The following is a 25091-nucleotide window of genomic DNA, read 5'->3' as shown; positions in this document are numbered from 1 at the left end:
CTGAATCAGGGCAGTGTGTGCACAGCGAAGTCCCCATCTCCAGAGTGCCGGGGGATTTCCTCCTGCACCAGGCTCTGTTGCTCTTGGCTCAGCTCCACCTTTTCAAACACAAGCGAGGTACTGTGAGGTTAGCCTGGCGAGGGCTCCGGCGGAAAGCCGAGTGTCGGCCTGCGAAGCCAGCTGGCTGCCGGCTTTGTGGGATGGGGAGAAGGAGGTCACCGCCGGCTTGGGGCAGAGCAGCAGGAGGGGAGAGCACGTCCTGCCCAAAACCCATGTACTACTAGAAGAGGGACGTTCTTACTTAAATCTGAAGCCTCCGCAGAGCGCAAGAGGCCGGGAGGCTCCACCGCCTGCCTGGCATCCTTCGGCAACAAAGCTCAGCTGTCACAGGAGTCTGAAAACTTCCCCATCGCTGACCCCAAAGACCGAGCTCTGAGGTCCAGGCGCTGGACCTGACACAAGCCTGTTGAAAGGGGGCGGCGGGAAGTCCTTAGAGAGATCCCTGTGGTTTGTGGGGGAGCTAAACTGGATATCCTGTCTATGATTCACCCAGGTCATCTGCAGAGCAAGGATGGTTTATGCTATTAGCTTATAACCACACTTAAGAAAAGCACAGCCGCATACTGCGATTCAGCTCTTCCACCTCCTCGTACACACACGCGAGCAGCTTGACGTTCACCTCAGGGGCGAGGACATCTGCCTTGCTCCAAGCATTTAATGTTCATGCTGACTTCAGGAAGGCTTGTCAGACGAAAGCACAATTTCAACACAGACACACAGGGTTGAAAACCCGGCCTTGAAACTGTGCTTTGACAAGCTCTGACACAAGAGGTAAGAGAGTGGCATTTCTCTCCTAAAGTCGTTTTCTCCTCGATGTGATTTTTTTGATGGTAGGACACGTGTCCTCGGGATCTTGTGCAGCCAGTGGGATGAAACATGGCTTTGCTTAAGGCAGAGAGTTCAGCTCCTGGCCGGGCTGAGGCAAAGCTCCCTGGGCTGCTCCCTGCAAGCTCCAGCTGCTTCGTGCTGGGCCCTGCTGACAGCTCACAGCTCTGCGTGTTTTGGAAAATGGACCACTTTGCCCTTTGCTTCTAACAACTCAAGCCTGGGTGACTTTTCCCCCTGGTGCAGCCTAAAGCGCAGCACGGCGTGCCCTCCATGGAGACACGTGGGGCGAGCCACGCTCCCGCCTGCCTGCAGGCCGGGAAGACCAGTCTACGGGAGCTTGTGCACACACTGGCGATCCAAACCCGGGGTGCCGTACGGTGTGAGTTATGTCGTGGATGTTTGAAAACAAAGCGGTTTAGAGCGGTATGCCTTGTAGACACAGAAATTGCTCAGGGACGTGGGAGTTCGAGGACAAGAGAATGGCCTGGGCCTTGTTACATGCTTTCACGGCTTTGCGTTGGATGCTCCTGTGGATGCAGTCGTCCCTTTCCCCCCTCCTCATGCACAGCCCAGCCCGTAATCACCTCCTGGTCCTTGCTTGTGCCCATGTGCGTGGGCCCATGTGAACCTCATGAAGTTCAACAAGGCCAACTGCAAAGTTCTGTATGTGTTTCAGGGCAATGCCGAGCACAAATACAGGCTGGGCGGGGAATGGGTTGAGAGCAGCCCTGAGGAGAAGAACTTGGGGGTGTTGGTGGATGAGAAGCTCAACGTGACCCAGCAACGTGCACTTTCAGCCCAGAAAGCCAATCGTACCCTGGGCTCCATCAAAAGAAGCGTGGCCAGCAGGTTGAGGGAGGTGATTCTGCCCCTCTACTCTGCTCTGGTGAGATCCCACCTGAAGTACCGTGTTCAGCTCTGGAGCCCCAACATGGACCTGTTGGAGCAGGTCCAGCGGAGGACCACAAAGATGATCAGAGGGCTGGAACACCTTTCCTATTCAGACAGGCTGAGAGAGTTGGGGTTTTTCAGCCTGGAGAAGAGAAGGCTCCGGGGAGACCTTATAGCAGCCTTCCAGTACTTAAAGGGGACCTATAGGAAAGATGGGGAGGGACTCTTTATCAGGGCAAAGTGTAGTGATAGGACACGGGGTAACGGTTTTAAACCGAAAGGGGGTAGATTTAGACTAGATATTAGTTAGAAATTCTTTACTGTGAGGGTGGTGAGACACTGAACCAGGTTGCCCAGAGAAGCTGGGGATGTCCCATCCTTGGAAGCGTTCAAGGCTTTGAGCAACCTGGTCTAGGGGAGGTGTCCCTGCCTGTGGCAGGTGGGTTGGAACTAGATGATCTTTAAGGTCCCCTCCAACCTAAACCATGCTATGATTTTATGATTCAACAACACAACACACAACCCCCTTTGCATCTTCAGTGAGTCAGGTCTGTGCAAAGGTGGGCCACCGTGTGCAGTACCCCCTTGGCACGTGTCAGCAGGAACCCGAACCTTGAGACCTCAGCAACTGGAGACCCTCTTCTGTCCCTACCTGTCCCCTCCAAAGTGGACTGATGCCCGCCTGGAGGGGACTGTGCTGGGGCTGAGGGATGGCACGAGAGGATCAGCTGTTGCTGATCAACCACAGCTCTGCAACAGATCTTCCCCAGTGACAAGTACAGCCCTGACTCTGTCAGCTAAGAAGACTCTAGTCTCCTCTCATGCAAATTCCTGACCCTGTGGTCCTCGCTAACCCAAAAGAGCTCCTCTCCCCTCCTTGCTGATGTCCGTAGCTCTCCAGGGCAGAAGGACAGGATTCAGGAAAAGGAGACGTTGTTGGATGACCCTCTGTCCCTCTTTGTGCCTGTCTGCATTTTCCTCCAGACAGCCCCTGGTATCTCTCCAGAGCTGTCACAGCCTGTCCACTAAATCACCCCAGTCCGAGTGCTGCCAGGCCACTGCTTGCCCTGGACTTGCTGGCTTCTGAAGCGGGAAGGTAGGCTACCGCCGGATCCCTCTGAGCCAGCAGCATCCAGCTCACCCTTCACCGCTCTTGTGAACACCACCGAATTGTCTGGGGCTTCAGCAGAGCTCTCACCTCCAAACAAAGGCTAACTGGGGAACCAAGAGTTTATGCAGCTCTGATTTTTGGCTGTGAGGTAGAAACATTAGAGTCTATGATATAATGAGTCAGATTCTCAGTTCTGTTAATAACCCGCAGCACTGTTCTGGCAGTGTAATTTAGCAATAAATCAAACGTGAATTCATTCCCATTTGGAAGCTCTTCCACACCGCCAGAATACTGCTAAGAGGTGGGGCCGTAGCAGAAATATGAATCTGGCCTACAGAGGCTTGTTCGACATGTTACCCCTCCAAGGGAGCCATCATCCTTGGGATTCGCTAACAGGGTACGTTCGCTCCATCCCTCCATCTGGCAGGTCATGAAATGCGCTTTCTGAGCCAGAAATATCAGAAAATCGCAGAAAAATAAGGATGGATGTCCTTAATCTATCCCCAACGCTGGAAGAGCTAACGAATCATACCTGGAGTGGTTTTGAGAGGCGTTTGTCTGGGCTATTCTTAAAGATCTACAACGACGTAGGGGCCGCACATTCTCTAAGCAATCTAGTCCAGAGCTCAGCCAGCCTTACCACTAATTACCTACCGTTAAGCTTCCTTGCTGATATTTAAGACCACGGTGTCTATTCCTAGCTGTTAGGATACGCAAAATCAATCATTCCCGCCCTCTTTGCAGCAGCCTCGCTGTTTTTGAGGAATGCCATCTTGTCTCCTCTTGGTGTTCTCTTTTTCGTATTGAAAAACACTGATTATTTCAATTTTTCCCCCAGAAGTCCCATTTTTAGCTCCTGAAGTGACTGGGAGCCCCAGGAACATAACTGTAAGGATGTGAATGCACGTTTGGCATTCCCAGTTGTGCTGTGAAATTCCTGCCCTCCTGCATTTTGTCCTCACTAGCACGTGCAAAACATACCTTTTGCTGCTGCTGTTGGAAATGGAGGGTAGAGAGCCAGAACAACGGTCTAGAACCTTGATTACCCCATTCCAATTAAAATAAATGGAAAAATGCCCACCGACTTCAGTAGAAACTGGACTACAAGCCAAATGCGGATCGGGAACCCTTACAGATGTAACGAAGTGATGTGGCCTTCTTCACCCTCAGCTGGCTTTCAACGCCAGCGTGCAATACTCTAGCTTGACACCAACCCCATGCCTTTCCCACCACCATGGACCTACCTGCTGGGACCCAAATCTGGTTGTACTTCTACAGCAAAGATCAAAGAAGCTGCAATCTGCTCTGCTTTATGGGCAGCTCTAGTTGTTAGCATTGCTCTTGTCTGGGCAAAATGCAGAGACTCACCAGGCCGTTGCAGTTGCTGATGGCAACCTTTGAGTTCAGGTACTGATCCTGCAAGTGGCCCGCGTAGTGGCAGTCCTCGTGGAAATCGTGTTGCCAGTCCACGCCATCTCGCTTCCAGTATTCAACAGTGAAGTGCTCCGCCAGCAGGTTGGAGTGCAGCGTCAGGTTGAGGAGGAACTGGGTTCGGTGGGCAGAGACTTTGTAGAAAACCTGCTGCTCGGATGGCTCGTAGGGCAAGGACCCCAGACTGCGCCGAGGGCGTTGCTTCAGCTGGCTTCTCACGTCAAAGGTGAGGAAGTCCCCGTTTTGGTCCACTTGGATGGGGAACGCAATTTCATAGTGATCGAGGCTGGACAGGAACTCCTCTGGGGAGGGAAAGCAAACACAGGAGGAATGACATCCTGCAAGGAGAGTCGGAGCAAAACAGCCAGCGACTCCAGCGTGGAGCCCGCCCTGCCTCAGCACAGCTGAGCCGCAGCCAGCGCAAGGCAGAAGGACGTGGTCCTGACACAGAGGGAGTGCAGGATCTGCCGGGTATTCCCAAAGGCCTTCAGAGCCTGGGAGCATCAACAGGCCTTGAGTCTACGGAGCGTAGGCTCGAGCAGGCAACGGTCTGCTTAACCTGGCAGCGTGACGGTAACTTTGGAAGGGTTTTTGGAAGAGAGCAACAGGCTGCCTCCACCAAACGTAAGTAAATAGAGCTAGATAGCCCAGCTCAGGTGTCAAAAAGCTGTTCAAAGCTGATTCAGGGGGATGGGGCCACAGGGAATCAAGGAAAGACGAGGAGATCCTTGTCCATGTGTGGAACTTGCAGAGAACTATCAAATCTTGCAAAATGAATCAAACAGTTCCAACAGCTAAGGCAAGATTAAGTTTCACACAGCACTCTGCTAGTTTATTGAAAAAAAAAAAAAACATTAAAAAAAAAAGAGGGTGGTTGGGCTAGATAATCTCCAGAGGTCCCTTCCAACCCCTGCCATTCTGTGATTCTGTCATTCGTCCTCTGCAGGTGATGGAGGGAAACAGACTGGTCCAAGGGGCCATTCGGGAAACCCAGACTCTGGCCCTGGACCTGGACTGCCGCCCGTCTCTCCACCTCCGCTGGGCAGAGGGACCCCGGGGTGCGCAGTCACACTCTGTGGTTTGGAGGGTTATTTCGCCCTGCATCCTTTCAGTAACAAAGCCAGCAATAAGGGCTCTTCCAAATGAGACATAACAAGCCTTGGGGCAACAATGCCTCAGGAGAAGACAGTCTCACTAAGGAACCGTGGGGTTCTTCAGAACATCTACAGCCGCCACATGCAAACTCCGCTTTGATGACTCGCGTAACACCAGTACCGTACCAGCCCCCCCGATCACAGCTGCACTAGCGCATTAGGAACTGGGCATCCTCCTAAAAGCCACAAAGACAATGTCCTTGCAATGCCAATCGCACGATCAAAATAAGAAAGAGGGTCACCAGAACCTCCCCAGCTGCGTTAAAATGGCAGCAAGAAAAAAAGCCAGACGTTCCAAGCCCTCAGCCAGGTCTCAATCTCTGACACGGCCTGCCTTCCCGGCTCACCAGCTTGGTGCTCCATACCCTAACAGCCTGGCTTAGCACCTTCTCGTGGGGCGCTTGAGTTTTTGAGCCTGTCTCGTACCTCTTGGGAAATGTGCTCTGACAAGGTCACTGCCCAAAACGTCTGCCTCCACTCACCCAGCAACGCAACACTTTTGGCTGTCAAAGAAATTGGCACTCGGCAACCTCCACAGAAATTCCTCATTTTCCAAGCGAAATGTCACAGGGACTGCCAGATTGGATCCGACTGGAGGTTCAGCCGTCTCTGACAGCGCTCTGTACCAGAGCCTTCATTGCAAGACGTAAAAAATCCTGCACTGGACAGGGTAGGACAGCTTGCCCCATCAGGGCGTGTTCTTCTGAACCCTTCGCGGCTGGAGGTTTGCTCACGGAGTGGGAGAGGATCTGCCCTCTTTTCACTCCGGAATATTCTTACTGTGCTTTCTGCATCCCATTTCAGTTGTTTCCTAAGCAAACGGGAGAGGCCAGGCTGCTCCAGGGTGGCTGCCTTTCGCCTGGCTCCACAGCACCCATCTTCAAAGCCTTCCCAGCCATCATAAAATTTGGACTCCAAATTAGACTCTTACCACATGGCAGCACTGGAAAGTTTCCTTTTCCTCTAGTGTGTTTTCCAGTGTGGGAGCCTGACAGAGTGGTTTCCTTGGCCACCGGTAATGGGACAGTCCTTCCCACCAGCTGGGTTTAGGGGTTAGCTCCCATCCTTCCAAACCATAAGCACTTCTGGCACCTCTCCCTTGCCTCGACAAGCCAGAAATAATTATTAGTTTTTTAACTTCCTGTGCTCCAGCTTCTCCTGCATCACACCGCCTCGCGTGTGGCGCGGCCAGGCAAACAAGAGTGACTATTTGCACTTAACCAATGATCTCAGGCTTGGAAAAATTTGCTATCGGAAGTGTCTTGTTTTTCTTTTTCCCTCTCCGCAGTCCACATGGGCTTGCAAAATAGTGACTCGCAAGGAGGTTTGTGCACGCAGTGGCTAGAAAGGGCCTGGGACCCTGGGCTGCGGTCTCTGATCCCGACCCGCAAGGTACGTCCAGGAGGAAAAAATGTGTCCAGAGCCTGGTTGTGTGTGAAAACCCGCTTTTGCTGTAGTGCCGGTCACCTTGCACCCTCTCATCCTCTCAGGGATGTCACTCTGGAAACGGAGGCATAGGAAGAAAGAACGAAGAGCAGTGCCCTGCATCACAGGCGTGTTTTAGGAAGTGATGCTTCAGGTGCCACAAATGGGAAAAAATAACAGAGACTTTGAACACAAGGAAGAAGCCGGTGTCCTCATCCAGGGTTACAGCTGGCTCCTTCCTCTCCTCTAAAAATGTGAAAGGTTAGATTAGGCCCTAACCGATTAGGACCTTTTTTACTCCCTAACCCTGTGTATTCCACCCATTATTTGTTCCCTTATTTGCTCATCTCTGCCTTGGTCCTGCTCCCCATATTACAGACCATACTAGGAGCTCTCCCAACAGCAAGAGCGGCACTGTTTGGCCCTTTCTTTCTTCCTTCCTTCCTCCCAGAAAAGTCATCGTGTTCCCTCTGTCCTCTCAGCCACTTCGCGCTGTATAAATAGATCTCGGCCTGAAACGTGCAGTACTGCACCCAGCGTATCACAAGGGTCTGCAGTGGCGATAAGCACCCTGGTGTCTCCAGAGAGCTGTCAAACTGCTTCGGAAGAGATGCTATAAAAAGCCTTTCTCCAGGAGAACCTGCCCACGGCTGTGCGGTACACTGGGCACCCCGAAGGACCACAAACTTCCCAGGAAAGGGCAAGGGAGAAAGTTGGTAGGAAGCAGAAAGGATGGGGTGCGGGGAGGGGCACCTTGCTGCCCCATTTTTGGTGGAAAGGGAGCAGACATCTGCATGGACAGGGACGGCAGAGGAAGGGAAAGGGCACCGGGGAGGCAGAGGGCTGAGCTGAACAAAAAGAGGAGAGGGAAGGTGAAAGTGGAAAGAGGAGGATTTTGTTCCCTCCTTGCATGCTCACCATGGCCACTCTCATTACAGAGCTGCTTAAAGGATGAAGAGGAAGCAGATGTTTGCTCTGGTCTTGTCACCAGAGCAAAGAGGAGCTCCAGCTGCAGCCCAGACATGATTCCTAAGGGACGGCTGTGGAAAACAGCCATACATCCCATAGGATCCCATGGCTTCAGGCTGCCCTGGCGTCATGGCAGTCTCACTACATCCTCCAAGGGTCCATTGGTTTACCTGTGAGCCGGGAGCAGTGAGATTAGCCTCACTTAACGTTCTAGAAAACAGGGACTCTCTGATCTATCACCACAGTTAAACTAAGGCAGAAAATTTCCTTTTGATTAAAGCCCGTCCAGCAATGGCGAGCACGTGCTGAATCCCTGGTCGATTGTTTCAGCTGCTGTTCCCTGCACTGTTAAAAACTCCGGCCTGAGTGTACGCGTTACAGCTGAATCTCGTTACGTCTCTGCTGGCTTGAAGAGGCCTTCAGCGCCGGGCTGCTATTTCCCACAAAGATAATTACAGCTTATGAGTATGATACCTTAATCTTTTCCCTGCGTAAAACAAACACACCGATCTGGAGTCGTGCACACGGGGCACGTGAATCCCGCTCCGCTGCTAACTGCAGCGAGTCACTGGGTCAAAATCAGCAGCTCGTTGAAAACACTGGCCTTTATGCTCCGTGCCTCCAACTGCTATGAGGAGATAACGGCATTTCACCCTCTTGAAAGGGTGTTGTGAGGATTATGTACTTACTATCTCAGCAGTGTGGCAAAGAGAAGTGTTGAGTAACATCAATAGCCTGATGCCAACCTTTCCGGACACAAGGAGCCTAAAAAAGTGCTCTGACAGGCAGAGGGGCCCATGGGGCAGCCTGATCTTTGGGAATGGATGGGGATGGGGGAGGGGACGGGCTGCAATCCCTGCCTCGGTGCTCCCACGGCACCACGCTCCCGGCAACATCACGGGCCGAGACTCATCCCCCAGCCCTGCTCAGAGGAAGCCAGGATCCAGGAGAGCACAAACGCATTAACTGTAATTTTGGTGAGCCTCCGGGTTCAGACCGAGGTGTATTATAGCAAACGCTGCGGGGGCTGGTGAGCGAGGGAGGATCCGAGCCGCCGCGAGTCAGGATGGAGGCGATCTGGCAGCGAAGCCCCCGTCAGAGCGTCGCTGCGCTGCGAACGCGGGGCCGCAGATGGAGGGAGGTGTGAACTGATGGACGCGGGAGGCCCAGAACAGTCACCCCAGGCACTGCCAGAGGCTTTGGCGAAAAGGACCAGAAACCGTGTTTGTTTCAGATTCAAGAAAATCCGCCTGTGTAACGTTGCACGTTGCGCAGCGGCTGCACAGCACGCAGCGCTGCGTCTGACTGCCGCTCCTCCGCCCGGCGCGAGCTGCAGCCCGGCAGTGCCCCCCACGTTTAGCAACGAGAGGGTGCTCAGAGCCGGGACGGCACACGGCTTTCAGTCGCCTTTGTTCCTCTTTTCAGTTCTGCTTCACAAGCCAACCCACAGCCGTCGCAACTACAGCTCGATGGCGTTGCACTGCTCAACAGCCCGGGTGCGTCGCCGACTTTGGCCCTGCTGCAATTAATCTGGGCACACGCGGTAACACAGGATTATGGCTGCGTACGTACGCTGCCGGGGCTTTAACACCTTGTACAAATATATGTCTAACTTCGGAGCTCTGTCCTCTTACCTCTGGCACCCGATGGGAGTGTTCATACTGCCTCTGAAGACATGGTCACAAAAGCAAATTAGCATTAAGCAATTTAACTACTCTGTTACCTGCCCGTGCTGTATCTGTACTCTAGGCTGGGTACCAGGCAGCCCACCTCACTTTCCAGTCCCTTTACTCCCAACCTGGAATAAAATCACATACAAAGGCACGAATCTGTGCACGAGAGCCCCACATTCTGCTTTCCTCGCAATCAGTTGCATGCGTGGCTCTGTATTTAAACACAAGGGGCTTAGGAACACACGGGTACGAGACGGGTACAAAGCGCTCACGCCTGAGCGGGTCCGAGCGTTCACTAACGGCAGCGCTTACGGCAAAGTGTGTGCAAACCACAGCTGCTCCTCCAGCCGCACGCTCCTCCAGCAGAGCCCTCCGTCCCTGCTCGCGCAGGGGACCGCTCGCAAGCGCCCGGGCTGGCTGCGCGCACAGCGCCCTCCCCGTAACAAAGCCTCTATTCATCCGAAGATGCGCCGCTCCACCCCAGTGCAAGAGGAGCTTCCTCTAGTGCTACCACATCCCCTTCGCCTTCTAAGCCTGTACGTGGCCCTCATCTTACACACTGAATTCTGCAAAAAGCCAAGGAGCGTCACATCCGAGAGCAAAACACAGCCTTTCCTCGGAGGTCAGCGGAAAACACCTGCGGATGCAGCGGGAGCTCTGCTGCAGCACAGCAAACAGAGCAGAATTCGGGGCGTCTCCACCTCCTCCCCAGCACAACGTCACCCTAATACCTCCCCCGGGGCCGGCATTAGGGTTCCTGCCAGCAGAGGTGGCTGGATCCAGCTCCCCTCCCCATGGCGAATCCTACCTTGTGACTGGAACGTGTAACCGGGAAAGTTGCACACAGCCGCAGTGAAGATAACAGTCCACGTGAGAAGCCTCCAAGCTATTGCCATGGTTAGCGATGCTTGTCTCAGCGCAGGGAGTATTGTGCCAGCTGAAAGGGCGCCGTCCCAACATGTCTCTCCCTCGGCCACCGCTTATGTAGAGACAGGAGTCCTCGGTCCCTCCGCAGGCATCCTCGGCCGCTCCGTGCTCTCCCCAAAGCAGCGAGGCCGATGGTGGTGTCTTGGCAGCGTGTTGAGCCCGGGCCAGCGCAGCGGGGTCACCATGGGCTAATTCGAACCGCAGGCTGTCGGTGGCATCGCCCCTGCGAAGGAGAGGGTGGAGATGAGCGACCGGGAGAGACGGGCAGAGGGGGAACGCAGGATGGAGGAGAAGGGCATGAGGGAGAAAATGGTGTGCAGGTGAACAAGGAAAGCCCGATCTTAGAGAAGTAAAGAGAGAGATGGGGAGAAAGAAAAAGGGGAGAAAAGGACGGGATGCGAACGCAAATGCAATTAACCACATCAGTTCACAGCACTGGACAGCCACGTTATGCTGCTATGGGGACATTGCACACTTGGGTGCTCTCCCGGGGACAAACTCCGCTCCCAGCACAACCCCCGCTCCGCCCTGACAGAGCGCCGAAGGGCTGGTATACACCTTACACCTGAGGAACGCAGCTCAGAATAAACTGGAACCCTTTGTCCTGTGTCAACACCCCCGAGGAAGCGCAGACCGAAGAGTCTCGGTTACCTGATCTCTCAAAGGAGAGCACGAAATAAAAGCATTAGCAGGTTAGTGGTGAGCAGCAACCTAGACATTCTCTCTACTCCAGTTTCCCTGGCGTTAAAATACACTTTAACGACTGTCACTGCACTGAGAGACGAGCACTTGCTCCCCGAGCGTATTGGCTAAACCTAAAAAAGTGATGGGAAACAAAGGACCCATTCAGCGAACTCACCCTTACCCTCAGCTCTATCCACAAACGGATCGTGAGATTCCAATTGTATTTGTTATTTAAAATGATTTGCTAATTGCTTCAGTGAAAGATTTTTGGCTTGCAGATAATTTCCACTCAGTCTGAGGCAATTATACAAAACTCACATGGTGCTGGAGTGTTGCATAAAGCCTGCGGTTTTTGTTTCTGTCCAGCGATTAGATGACGTACGCAATGAATACGGCACATACCTAACGACCGCCTGGAGAATCCCAAATATCTGAAAGCGATGCTCTGCTCCAGAGCAGCCCCGCAGCGGAACGCAAACCCTCCCGCAAAGGCGACAGATAAATACCTACTGAAGCCTGACTTCAGCCCCGTGACGCAGCTACGGCTTGCGCAGCAGACGGCGGCGCAGCACGGCAGGGAAAGGCAAGACGGATGCTCCCGAGCTGCCGGGAAGATGGGGCTCGGAGGACGCTGCTCTTCCCAAAGGCGTCAATAGCCACGGCACGTGTGTGGTCCTCAGCCCGATAAGGAAACACTTGGAAGAACATCATTAACCTGCTCCGCTCTTGTGTGTTTTGCACAGCAAAGACTAAGTGTGGTTAGAGCGCGGGGCAGGAGAGCCTGGCTCCTCCTGGGCTCTGCCACGCTCCCCTCCACCTGGCGTCCGCAGGGGAGTCTGCCGGGATGCCAGCTATTTCTACTTCGGCTTTCCCATCTTTACTAGGCAGTTAATGCCATTTGTGCCACAGAGGCTTGGAATAACACCCCTCGCGGGCCAGTGACTACAGAGGGAAAGTACAAGAAGAAATCAGAGCGATGATTCCTACCCCAATAATTAATCTAAATAAGTTAATGATTTTTCCCTACTAGACAGAAATGCTGGGAGGGTGAATCACGCGTCTTTAACTGACAATTTGGAGTTCCATGTTTTAAATGCTAAGATTTTTAACTGTCTGTTCACAGTTAAAAATGTAAAACTGTTTATTTACAGTTTAAAATGGCCAAAGACAATCAGTGAGGCCTCGGGCTGGTCTCCCCGGTCTTGTCTGGTGCCACTTCCCAGGTTGTTTTCTGCAAAGCCTGGACACAACTCCCACGATGGTGACCTTGGAGACTGTGCACGCAACCAGCAACTGTGAGAATGAACTGCCCGATGGGGGAAAAACTGTCTAAATCTCATCTCGGGCTGCTCCGCTACCCCGTGACAGGTAAAGGGAAGCAGGCAGTGGAAGCGAGAGGGTCGGGCAGGAATTCTTCTGCCCTCTTTCACCACCACACAAGGATGCTGAGAACAGCACCGTGGGTCCGTGAGGCCACGTCCACCTGGTGACAGCATCCTCCGTAGCGTCACCTCCCCGGTTGAGGCGCAGAGAGGGCAGAGCCAGGGCCGCAGTGACGCACGGCCGTGTGCCGGGGACGCTGCAAACCGCTCTGCGCCTGCTCCCCGCGGGGCTGCGGGAAGTCAACTGGAAACGGGAGAAGGTGAAACGAAAGCCGGGCGTGCTACGGCCCTCTCCTAAGTCAGCATATTTTTCAGCATCTACAAAAGCTCGAGATTCCAGCTTTTAAGTCCTGTCACAGCTCCAAGGTCTGCGGACAAAAAGGCGCTCAGCTGAAGTATATTTTCTCCTGGGCTTCACACTACTAATTTTTCTTGTTTTCCAGCTGTTGAACCCACTTCCTCAAGGCTGTCGTTATTTCCCGTCCTTCCTCCGCCTCTCTGCGACCCCGACCTGCGGCGGTCGTGACTGGTGCCCTCGTCTCCCCTCTGCCCTTCCCCTTCAGTCCCGGCTCCTTGGCATCCACCGGAGCCGGGGGAGGGAGGCAGCCGCAGGCGCCGAGACCCCGCAGCCCCGACCCTGGGGGAAGGAGGCACGTTTGGAGAAGCTCAAGTCAGGAATTACAGCTGCAAAATTCCCGTAAGATGGGCTGGGGGAAGGGCCCGGCTCCGATTCCTCCCCGCGCACAGCGAGGAAAACACGGCCCCTTCCCAGCGCCGCTGCTTCACTTCCGAGACCCCGAGGAGCCCGTCTCCTGCTGGAGAAGGACCCGTAACAAGGAGGAGAGAGCTGGAGGCGCGCGGGCTCCGCGGCTGCTTCAATACGTATAAAGTTTTCCATAACCTCACTTTTCAGATTTCGCTTTCCGAGCGGCAGCGACCGGACAAGCCCAGGGAGCCCAGGCCCACACAGGGGGCGGTGGGACGCCGGCGTCTCGCCGGCCGGGATGGAGGGGCCACGGGGAGGCACGGGGTGACCTCTTCGGTCTCGTGCCTCCCTCGCTTGGGCCGGTTCCGATTTGCTCCTTCCCGAGGAATTCGTTGTCCTTGGCAGGGGCCCCGCGAGCGGCTGACGCTCCCCGCTCCCCGCGCCAAGGTGGCTTTCGCCGCGTGAACCCGTGGGCCGGGCCCGGCCGCCCGCGCGAGGAGGCGGTGGAGGGGACCAGGGGGACGATGCCACCGGAGCCGGCGGTGGCTTCCAGGTCACCTCTTCCCACACCAAAACCGGGCAGGATGGAGGGAGGGAGGCTGGGGAGGGGGTTTAAAATTCAAGCTGGAATAAAGCAAAAAAGAGAAGAGAAAAAAAGAAAAACAGATGACAACTGTTACTAATTTCAACATCGGGGCTGCAGACAGAATTCCCTGAAAGCCCGGCTTTTTGGCCGGAGAGGCAGCTTTATGGGAAGGTAATAGGAAGCAGATGGGCCCTGCTTGGGGCCAAGAGGAAGGTTCAAGGTGCCTCCTAGTGCAGAGAAGAGGAATTTAACTGCTTTTAAAGATGCAGGGCCCGGCGGCTTCCAGGTTTCTCATCCAACTTTTGCAAATTATGAGCTCAGGTGTCCTTTTCCCATTTTTTTTTTTGAGAGAGAAATAAATACAAACACAGATTTCTGCTTCCAGCTCTCCCCGGTGGGAGGAAATACTTGCAGTGCAACCCACCCCCCCCCCCCCGACCCCGAGCCCCCGGTCCTTCCACCGACACCTTCCCGAGGTGCAGGGCCAGCAGCACCCCACGGCCGCGCCGCTTCACCCCCGGCAGCGGCTCTGGGCTGCGCTATCAGCAACGGCGTTAACGAATGAATGAAAGTCACCGGCCCTCACGGTTACTTCTCCTTTCTTCTGTCTGGTGCCGGCACTCCCTAACCGCGCCGGGGTTATCGCGGTGCCACGTCCCGCAGCTTGGCCGCCTTCGGCCCCCGGCTGCCTCCTGACCGCGCCATCGGGCTGAGCAGCACTTCAGACCCCGCGGGAGGGCACCGCCGCGGCTGTCATGTGGAGCCCCTCAAACACACCACCACAGAGATTTCTGCTCCTCCGTCCACTCCACGCTCCTACCAGTTCAACGGTTATCATGGAGAGGAAGAGATGGGTGGTTGGAGAAAGCTGGAAAGGCCCCGTTAAAACCATTTCAGAAGGTTGACATCTTCAAGGGATATATGATCCCGTGATTGATTTACCTAGCAGATCAGGCCGATATAAAATCTACATATTTGGAAAATTTGGACTTGGCTATTCGAACTGTGGTCAAGGAATGGTTACATTCACCATCAAGTACCTGTGATCCTATCCCATACTCCAACACTCGGGATGGAGGTGTGGGAATAACCAGACTCGTAGCACCGATCCCTAGTGTACAAGCACAGGGACTACACGGGCCTTATTTTCCTTGGAAACCAAGCTCAGTAGGGTGAGGACTGCAGGGTGCTGGGAGGTGTGGCTCACGGCCACGCCAGTACCATGGAGACGCCCTTGGCAGCAGCATCGCCAGGTTCCTCAGGCTTTGCCCAGCACCCACATGCACCCCCTGCTCCGCACAGAGGGCTCCTACCTCCTGTCTGCTACCTCAGCCGCCCACCACGGCCACACGGCAAGCCCCGCAGTGCCTGTCGCTCACGGATGCCGATCCTAAAGTCACCGTGTTTTCTGAAAAAACAGTCATCTTCTCACCTGCTGTCGCTGCTTCACGGAGGCTCGCAAGTTTTGGCTGTAAACCCTCGGCTGAAACCTACTTCCCAAATGCTGCCGCAAGGCAGAAGGATAACTCCTCCGCGTGGTCTCTAAGGACTGTCCCAGACTCAGCCCATGCTCAGGGGACTCGCAGAAAACCACCACGTGCCCGTCGCTGCCTGACCCGCAGAGCTGAGCACCGTGGGGGTCAGAGCAAGGGGACACCCGGACCACCAGCCCCATCTCCGCCTCCCCGTGACAGCGAGCGCATGGGAGGGCTCACCAAAAGCGAGGAAATTGTTTAGCTGAGGACTAGAATGTCTTAAAAGTAAAGGCCCTGTTGAGCTCTGCCTGGGTCTCCAGAGACGGCTCAATGGCAGCTGTGTGTACTCAGCCTCGCAGAGAGCTGCACACGCCGGTGCCACCGCTGGCACCAAGGGCTCCGGCACGTATCCGAAGGCAGCCAGCAGAAAACCACCCCCGGTGACCCAGGCCAGCCTTTTTGGCATAAGAAAACACAGAGTTAGATGGCTCCGGCCAGATATATATATAAAAAAAAAAAGACATACCGAATCCAGAATCTTCAGAATCTTCAAGGAAAATTAGATGGTTTTCTCACACTTTCATAGAATCATAGAAAGGTTCAGGTTGGAAGGGACCTTAAAGCCCACCCAGTGCCACCCCCTGCCCTGGGCAGGGACACCTCCCACCAGCCCAGGTTGCTCCAAGCCCCGGCCAACCTGGCCTTGAACCCCTCCAGGGATGGGGCAGCCACAGCTTCTCGGGGCAACCTGGGCCAGGGGCTCACCACCCTCACAGCAAACAATTTCTTCCTGAGATCCAATCTAAATCTCCCCTCTTTCAAGTTTGAAACCGTTACCTTTCAACCAAGCCCATCGGACTTCAACTTCAACTTCCACGCAGCCGATCCGCGTGCCTAATTTAGCAGGCTGCTTGGTCCAGATCAGAGGAGCAGGCAGTGTTGGGCAGTCATTACGATAGCAAGAAATCAGAGCTCAGCCCTTACAGCCGGGCACGGACTGGGCCAGTTTGCAGTTCACAGCCAAAGGGGACACCTCCTTGCTCTCCCCCCACTGCATCCAGCCCTGCTCGGTACCACCAGCTCTCCCATCCGCACCAGCACCTTGCCATTTCCAGTATAAGGAGGGGAAGTGATAAGGGAAGCCACCGATAACACTCCCGCCTCCTTTCCTTGAAACGGCTCCCAAATTTCTGATTTTTTTTCAAATTCTCTCACCATTTCTACCTCCCTCCTCCTCATCACCTGGGCTCCGCGCACCCCAGGGCATGCCAGCAGGCAGGTCCCTCCCTCCAGGCGTGGGGTTGCCCATGCAGCTGTGTGCTTGCCGCTGGCTGGGGGCTGCTGGCCCGCTGTGCTCCCCCCTGGGGCGGCAGGCGTTTCGTGCGTGCCCAGTCACCACCCCAGCTCCCAGCAGGTCCCCGCACGCTCCCGAGGACAGAGCAAACGGTGCTGCTCCCCCCCCACGATGCACCTCCTGCGGGTGGTGAGCAGGAGGGCGGATGCAAAGAGCCCTGAGACCTCCCCGGCTTTCAGCAAGAGACCGTCCTGATATTCCCGACAAAATATTTGGCTGGCCTGCTAAGTTGAAAACACGCTGAGCTGCAGATGGCAGAAGTCTTTTTGCAGTCATCCTGCCAGCATGACAGGACTTCCACCGGGAAGTCATTTCTCAGCTCTAGAGTAGCATTATGGGTTAAAACCAGAAAAAACAGCGTTAACTAATCAGCAGCTCACTGCTAGGAGCACCGGCTGCAGAATGCGAAAAACGGGTTAAAGTCACCGGTCTGCAGAACTGAAAACAAGAGCTTGAACCTTAATCTGCTTTGCTGCTCCAAGCCTGGCCTCTCTCGGGGCACGGCAAGCAAAGAATTAGAAACACGTAGTTATCACTGCTCACCAGAAAACAGCAGCCTCCAGCCATGGGATGGTTACTGCCTACACTGCTCTACAGCAACCCTTTAGGATCCCCTCGCCGTCCGCTGGTTGCTCCTGTTATCAAGCCCACACTGGAGCAAGGACAAGGGCTTTTGCCTTTCCCTTTCTTGCTGGCATCCGCCGGGCTGCGAGGGGACCGACAGCGCTCACTGCAGCCCACCTCACGTCCAAGGGCTGTTTCACCGCACCCTGCGAGTGTTTCTTTGCAGACGCCCATCCCAGCCACTGCAGGGTCAAATTTAGAGTTTGCCTGGAGGAGAGATGCTGCTTTCGCGCTGTTAAAATAAGATCCAACCCCGTCCAAAGGCGTTCACCAGCAACACGGGGAACCCAGGCTAATGCTGCCAGTCGGAACCCGAGAAGCCAGGGGTCTGAGCCGGGGTCTCCGTCCCCCTGCCAGCACTCTGGTACCAGCCCGGGGGAGCAGGGGGACGACATCGCTGCCTTTGGACCACCAGCTCCCTCCTTCAGGCTCGCGGTGGCCCTCCATGCCGGGCCCTGCTGTGCTCTAGCCGGGCACACCCTCCGTCCCTTTGTACAAGCAAGCTTCACAGGGGCTTGGGCTCACTCCAGTACTGTGTGGGAGTACTTTTTTTTTTTTAAAAAAAAACCAAAAAACACGAGAATTGTTTTACAGTCAAATTTATACAGTGCAATCTTAGTGTGAAAAGGACCGAATTACCCCCTTGCTCCCCTCCAAAAGCCAACGGGATCTTTAATTTCACCGGCAAAGGGGCAAAAGAACCCCATGGCAAAGCGAGGGCGTAGGAATGGGGTGCTGGGAGCACCGAACTCTCTCTGACACCGACGGCTTTGCTTTCTGGAAATACTATCTCTCTGTTACATAAGGATCTGGCCCTATCTGGAAAGCCGGGGTCACTGCGTTTCTCCAAGTGTGGTAAAATGCTCGGAGGTCCTCAACAGGAAAGCACGAGAGAAGCGCCAGCTCACACCAGCGTCAGGGAGGGGGCGTTCGGCACGGGGCAGCGCGAGCCCCGGGGCTGAGCCCCAATCCAGCCGCTGGGCCAGCCAGCTTCAGCCAGAGGTAAGGTGGCTACCGAGCAGCCCAGCGCTCCCAGCCTTGGACTTCTTTTGCTTAAAGGGGATGACTCCACCAAGCAGGTCCACTTTCAGACGAGACTTATGCAATAGTTTGGAGCCGCTCCATGTGACCCAGACTTGCTGGCCCCCTGCCACCACTCTCCTTGCTGGCTTCAGCCATGCACAAAACAGCAGAATTAAAAAGACGACCGAGCAGTCATTAAAAGAAAGTGCGTCTCGCCTACCATACAGTGCCCCTGCCAACTACACAGGCGCATCACGCATGTAAGTACGCGCATGTCATCCGCATGCATGCAGACCACGACTGCGGGTGTTTGTGTGTGGGTGCGCACGGGGATACACGCTATCTGTATGAGGATACACACGACCTGCAGGCACGTCTGTGTTCGGTACATGCACACCCCCCTGCATGCCATAACGCACTGCTGATACCTCCAGATATGCCACGCGTGAATGCTGTTTTTATACCTGGCATCTCCGTGACTGCCTTCTGCCTTCATAAAGCTACCCCTTCTCGCTGCAGGGTTCAGCGCAGCCAGGAGAGAATCCAGATCTCCTGGGCCTCGGCAACAGCAGCTCCCTCCGCACCAGCATGGAGCAAGCAACATGCTTGGGATGCCAGGAACCAGCCCCAGGCTCTCAGAAAGGCCGGGAGCACCCACAGCACTCACACCTCCGAGCAGGCAGGGAAGCGGCCGCAGCCACTGCAACAGCCAGGCGCAGCCATCTGCATCCCGGCAGAGCTGGCTCCAGCATCAGCCCTCCAGCAGCCTCTGTGCTTACACAACACAGCAACGGGAGGCACCGAGCCCCGGGGCTGCATAAAGACAAACACCCTCCTGTGCCAACGCTTAGCTCCACTCACCTGCATCACCACCACCGGCTCCCTCCAGGAGGGGTCTGGTCTGAGAAAGGAACGCGCCGTTTGTCCCGGTTCAGGCAGGAGCACGTTTTATGCAGTTATACCTTACAAAGACCTGTCACTGCTCACGCACCCCATCTGGCACCATAAGTCTGACTCCTTTGTCAACCTGGCCTTAGGGCAGGGCCATACCCCACACATCTGTAGTGCCTGTAGTACCTGTGCTGGGACACTCCGACAGAGACGTGTCTGGTCACCAGACCGGGAGCGCAATGCTAGAGAGCAGAGCCCCACCACAGCCCCTCTCATCGCCTGCCACATCACATGCACCCATGGCACAGCACAGCCTCGTACGCTTAAAGCTAAGGAGACGAGTGAGCACCACCGCGCTTCCCAAGGAGAACACTCGAGGGGACTTCTGTTGCCCAGAAGGGCTGTGGGAAGCACCATGGGACCTGCAGCGAGCACTGAGGTCAGTAGCTTCTTCTGCCACCACCACGGCACAGCATCCCGTGGCACAGCGGTGTGTGACGCTGCGCCCAGCGAGAGCACAGTCCTGGGCAGGGGAAGGGATCCACAGCATCGCCTGGCTCCAGCACCCATTGCGGATTTGGTCCTGACAGACTGAATCAAAGAATAACGGAGGTCGTAAGGGACTCAAGGGGATCTCTGGTCCCGTTCCACTGTCACAACTGGGTTACCTTTGACATTAGATCGGGTTTGGATCACAAAACCCAGGCCGGCTCAGGGGGTCACATACAGCAGTGGCCTGGAGGAAACGCGGTTTGCTGCGGAGCGGGACCCTAAAGCAGCAAAGTCAGTTTGGACCACGCTGTCCTTCCAGGAAATCAGAAACGTGTCCTTTCAGAGAAGCAGCTGCATCGAGGTGACACAGAGGTGCGCAGGCAGCACCCAGTCTCCCAGGGCGCCCAGAGCACGATAACGCAAACTCACAGCCCAGCTTCTCCGCCACCCCGATGGCTGCTGCTGCCGTCCCCATGGCCGCCCCGCAAGCAGGTGAATGTCACCAGCTTCGCTTCGCAGCAGACCAAACCAAAGCAAACGGGGAAGTGATTTGGCGACAGGCAAGCAGGCAGTCTGTGCAAGAGCATGGGGACGCCCATGCTGTCACCCTGGGGCCACCTTTGTGCAAGGCGGCGTGACCGTGACAGCGAGCACCCACAGACCCCGAGACACGTTACCACGGAGGAATGTGCCAGGGGAGCTCTGCGGCGGGGATGAAGCCTTGCAGACGGCATCGGGCTATGGACTCCCTCCAGCCCCTGCAGATCTGGAAGATCTGCAGATCGTTTCCAGGCTCCGGCTCCCTTAAGCGAGCTCCATGAGATCTGCTGCGCAGGGAGTTTATGGGCCCTTTCCCCCTCCCTGCAGGTTCGCTGTTCAGGGAAACATATGGCCCAGATGGTTTGGATTTGACGGGGTATGGCAGGGTGCAACAGAAAATACGCCGACTCACAAGCACATGTGGCTTCCTAACGAGGAAGCTGCAGCCCAAAGGCCACCGAGTACATTTCTCCGTGCCTGGACGTGGAGGAGCTGCCTTCGTTCTTGCCCAGGGAATGAAGAGCCACTAATCCCGATAGGGCTGAACTCATCATTTGCACTGTGGTTTTGACCGAAGCCACTTCAGGGTGAAGTCTTGGTCCTGTTGAGGTCAGCGGCACAACTCCCACAGCGGGGGGGGGGGGGGGGGGGCAGGATTTCACCCCCTGAGTTCAGCTCAGCTGGAAACCAACATTGATGAACATTTGAGTTCAGAAGGATTTGCAGGACTGCACAGGAATAGATTCATTTTAACTCATTTTCCCTTTAAAAATTAAGCTACGATGGAAGAGTAGAAAACACAAGAGCACTAAGAGTGGGGTCGGGATGATAGAAAGAAGTGTAAAGACGCTGAACAGTCAGACATGGCATACCCCGAGCATTCTTTTCCCAGCCTGGGAGAAGGCAGAAGGTAAGAGAGTAGCAGCAACGGAGCTGCCGGATGGAGACCCTGCAGTTAACACGTGCCACTGACATCGCTCCACTGGAGTCAGATGGAGCCAAAATACTTTGGCAGAGTTTCTCAGTGGAGAATCTCCCAATTCTTGAATTGGTTGCAGACTTAAACGAAGGCACTCGCAGTAACCAAGTTGGGAAAAAATTTGCTTTGATGGCGTCCCTTTCAAACCTCCTTCAGTGTTGAAAAAGGAGTCTGTATCCAGGCTGGTGGTTTTCCATGTTTCTCGCTCCCCCGTCGCTGCATGAGATCCGACCTGCTCACGGATTCCCAGGAAATGTTTGTAACCACTCGCCCTGCAAACATTTCCTATGGTGGTGGGGTCAAGCAAAGATCTTTTGGACTTGCATATCTTCGGCACACCTGAGCTGACATCATCCACATCACTAGCGAAAGTTTCTGAAAACTTGACAAATTTGGTCCAAATTCTGTTTGTTTCAAGTTCATTTGTGTTAACTTGCGATCTAGGCAGGACAGGACGTGACAAACACATCCTGGGGTGTTTCTGGCTTAGAACGAACTTATTGCTGGAAACTTGGCAAGAAAAGTGGTTTTTGGAGTTGGGGGTTTCAGATAAGCTTTGGATAAGCGCTCGAACGGAATCATTCCCTGGGTGGGCCTGATGCAACCTGCAGCGAGAAGCCCTCCACGGAACGGCTCCTCTGGGCAGCGGAGCCCACGCTGTCTCCGGAGCAGGGCTTCACGTGATGATAAGCAAACTCACTCCTCCCCGTCACAGTCTCTGGGTGGCCTTGAGCCATCGGCGATAACAGGGCCTCTCCTCTTACAGGTTTGCATGTTGGTACTTAAAAGGCCTTTCGCATGACTAGCAGACACTGTTTATGTTGAGCAGGCAATACCTTCCCTCAGGGCTACGCTGCGCCCCGTCGACTGCTCGCTCGCTCGCAGCTTATCGGGGTCTTCCTCTGCCAAGTGAAACAGTCCAGCCCCCGAGCCTTATCTGGGGGAAGCGTGATTTACAGGAGATGACAGGACCTTTCCCATTCCACCCAAGGAGCAGCTGCTCGGGGAATGCGACTGGAGATGCACCGACAAGCGCTGGAGGTTTTAGGGATGGAAGGAGGAGAAGGGAAGGAGAGGGAGATGCCCTGGGGCCAAGCAGGAACAACGGGAAGCCGAGGATGGAGCAACCGGAGCACTCGGCATGTTCCATATATGGAGAAACTTCGTGACACTGGAACAACCTCTCAAGAACTGGAGGAAGCCTCACTGACGGAGGCATTTCAGACTAGTCCGGGCAGGGCTCCGGCAAGCGGAGCAGTGGGAACACCCCTGCGCCGGCTGGGGAATTACCTGGGCGCCCGACAAAGCGTTTCCCCTTCTACCATCCGCGGCGCGGGGGAGACCAGAAATGAACAAAGGCTTCAAAAACCTCCCTGCTCTCACCCGGCATGCACCAGATCGCACGCTGTCACCACGTGAGCTCTGCTAACAGGAATATTAATGAACGGAATAAGAAACAGATCTCTGGTGCGGCTGAGCTACCTCCAGCCAATATGGGTATTGGCATGGACTGGAACAGGAAAACAAACGCCCCCTGAGGTTTACAGCCCTGCGTACGCTTGATAAAAAAGTCCCCAAAAATCAGCCTCCGTGTGAAATTTTAAATTTTGCCGCAGAGCCGCGGCTGGCGCCGAAGCAGGGTACCTGCCCCGCAGCTCCGACCCGCGCCGCCCCGCGCTGCCCTCTCGCTGGTTCTGCCCCTCCGCAAGATATTTGCCAAGGTTATTTTATAAACTCCTTCCTATTTATAGCGCAGCTCCTTCAGCTCTAATGAGATAATCTTCTGGCATTTCCCCATCACTAATATTTACTTTGATGTTTAAAATAACATGTTCTGAGGGATTGATCTTTTTCAAAAAAAAACCAAAAACCACCTTTAAAACATAATCAAAGCAAAGCACTAGACGACTAGCGCGAGGGGGCCAAATGCCGGGTGATGCCCACGAAGCTAATGACATTGCAACTTTTTCAGGGCAGACAGTTTATAATCCTCTGACCACATCGTGCAGGAGGGAAAGAGGCACTGGCAGCCCCTGAAGATGGAGAGAGACAGGGAAAGAGGGAGAAGTATGTGTTTATTCCCAGGAACGGAGACAGCGAGGAACGTATAATTCTGCACCAGGGATTATAGCTGTTGCTTTCCGTAATTGAGAGCTTCGCCCACGGCAGCTCCGCAGAAGAGAATTATATTTTAGAGCAGCAAACATGCGATCAGATGGCTTCATGCAATGAAAAAAAAAAAGCGGAGTGGTGTGGGGCTAGGGGGAGGCGAGGGAGACAGCGCGCGAGCGTGGATGCCTGACTCCTGCCGTCTGCAGACACTTTGAAACACAACCCTGCATTTTTATGGAAACTCTGAATGTTGGAGAAGGGTGAACATGGTTTTCATTCTCATAAATGTTTTTCCAGCGTGCAATGCTCTTCGGGCTCATTCCTTCTCCAGAGAGACAGTTCTGATTTCAAAGAACATTCGCATTCCCTCCACCCCAGACCACCCCACTCCAACCTCAAAGAGTCTTCTCTGGAAAAATTATTTTAAAGAGTGTTTTACCTTTTCTAGTGTTTTCCCTTCTTTCTTCTTTTTCCCCTTTTAATTCCTTGAGTTTCTTTTTTTCTTCTTCTTCTTTTTTTTTTTTTCTTTTTTCCCAGCAGCAGCCAAAAGCTTCTCTCTCCCCCTCAATCCTGCGCGTGTCAGAAAGTTTCCAGGCTGAGGGTTTATGTCGCCTTCCTCAATAACCTTCTTCTGTCAGACCCAGGCAGCGCTGGAGCAAGAGGCTTTGCTAAAAAGTCTCCTTTCAGGAAGTGAGCAGTAATAAGAGAGCGGCTCGGAGGCGGCATGTATAGGGGCTGCTCAAAAAAAAAAAAAAAAAAAAAAAAAAAAAAAAACAGAAAAAGAAAAAAAAAAATCTTTGCTCAGGAATTTTGCCAGGATTATCCAAAAAAAAAAAAAAGAAAAAAATCTCCAAACCCACAAGGCTGTAAAAGTCCCGCCCTGACTGCTGACATCAGTGCAGAAGGCAGGTCTTGCCTGCAACAGTATAAAACTAATGAGCTAAGCCGCCCTGCGAGGGAGCCGGCAGCGATCCCCCCCGGGCAGCCCCGCCGGCGATGCGGGCAGCTCCCCGGCCGATAAAACATCCCAATAAAAGCCATAAAGCACAGAGGTCATGCTGACGGTGGCAGACAGCAGACGAAACGGAGAAAGCAAGGGTTTTTTTTTTTCCCCCTCTTTTTTTTTTTTTACCCAACAACACTCCCATCCTTCATTTTAACCGTAGCTTTCAAAACGCTTTTAAAAAACCAGTGCATGCCTGATGAAATGGCCCTAACAAAGGCCGCTGCGCTATACAGCAACGTTAGGTATTGGCTTTAAAATTATAAAAGCCCGCAAGAATTTGCTAATGTTTTAAGAAGTCCCTTCCCTCCCGAGTTACATCATTTTCGCCCTGCTGGCTCGCGTGATGCCATGATTCCTCTTGTTCTGCTGCCACCGTGGAGTGCCCCGCAGAGGACAATACATTTCTAAAGTAAAGAATAAACATTGCAAATAGTAAAATACTGCTTGTTTAAAAACAAAGCCCTCTCAGGACACATAAAACAATAAGCCACGATAAAGGGCAGGAGCTCATTTCCTTCTTCCTTCTTGAAGTCGTCTTTGAGATTAGCAAGCTGAATAGATGAGCCTCGGTAAAGAGAGAATTACCTGGTGATTCTGCAAATCTTATAAAAATGGATCCTTCCGAATTGCTGCGTGCTGCCCTGCTTTTCCCTGGGAACAGAGAGGGGCCCTGGGGAAGGACACAGGGACGGGACAGGAGCACCAGGCAGCGGAGCTCCAGCCTGAGCCCATCAGTGGGGACAGAGGGACCCCAAACCCATCCCCAGG

The 25091-nt window shown here is 54.2% G+C and overlaps 1 protein-coding gene across 1 annotated transcript in view; it reads right to left on the bottom strand.

Annotated features, from left to right (window-relative positions):
• The window catches only part of ADAMTS10 (ADAM metallopeptidase with thrombospondin type 1 motif 10), a 62290-nt gene extending 37606 nt beyond the window's left edge, over window positions 1–24684 (bottom strand). Inside the window, exons 1-3 of the mRNA XM_074565445.1 lie at window positions 23757–24684; window positions 10351–10692; window positions 4259–4623 (exon numbers count right to left, since the gene is read on the bottom strand). Of these exons, the coding sequence (XP_074421546.1) occupies window positions 4259–4623; window positions 10351–10438 (453 nt within the window). The 5' untranslated portion in view covers window positions 10439–10692; window positions 23757–24684. The remainder of the gene's footprint in view (window positions 1–4258; window positions 4624–10350; window positions 10693–23756) is intronic.
• Between the last annotated feature and the right edge of the window lie 407 nt (window positions 24685–25091).

This window comes from Larus michahellis, chromosome 23 (genome assembly GCF_964199755.1).
Source record: "Larus michahellis chromosome 23, bLarMic1.1, whole genome shotgun sequence".
NCBI lineage: Eukaryota > Metazoa > Chordata > Aves > Charadriiformes > Laridae > Larus > Larus michahellis.
Note: the sequence above shows the minus strand (reverse complement) of the source record. Positions and strands in the feature narration are given on the sequence as shown.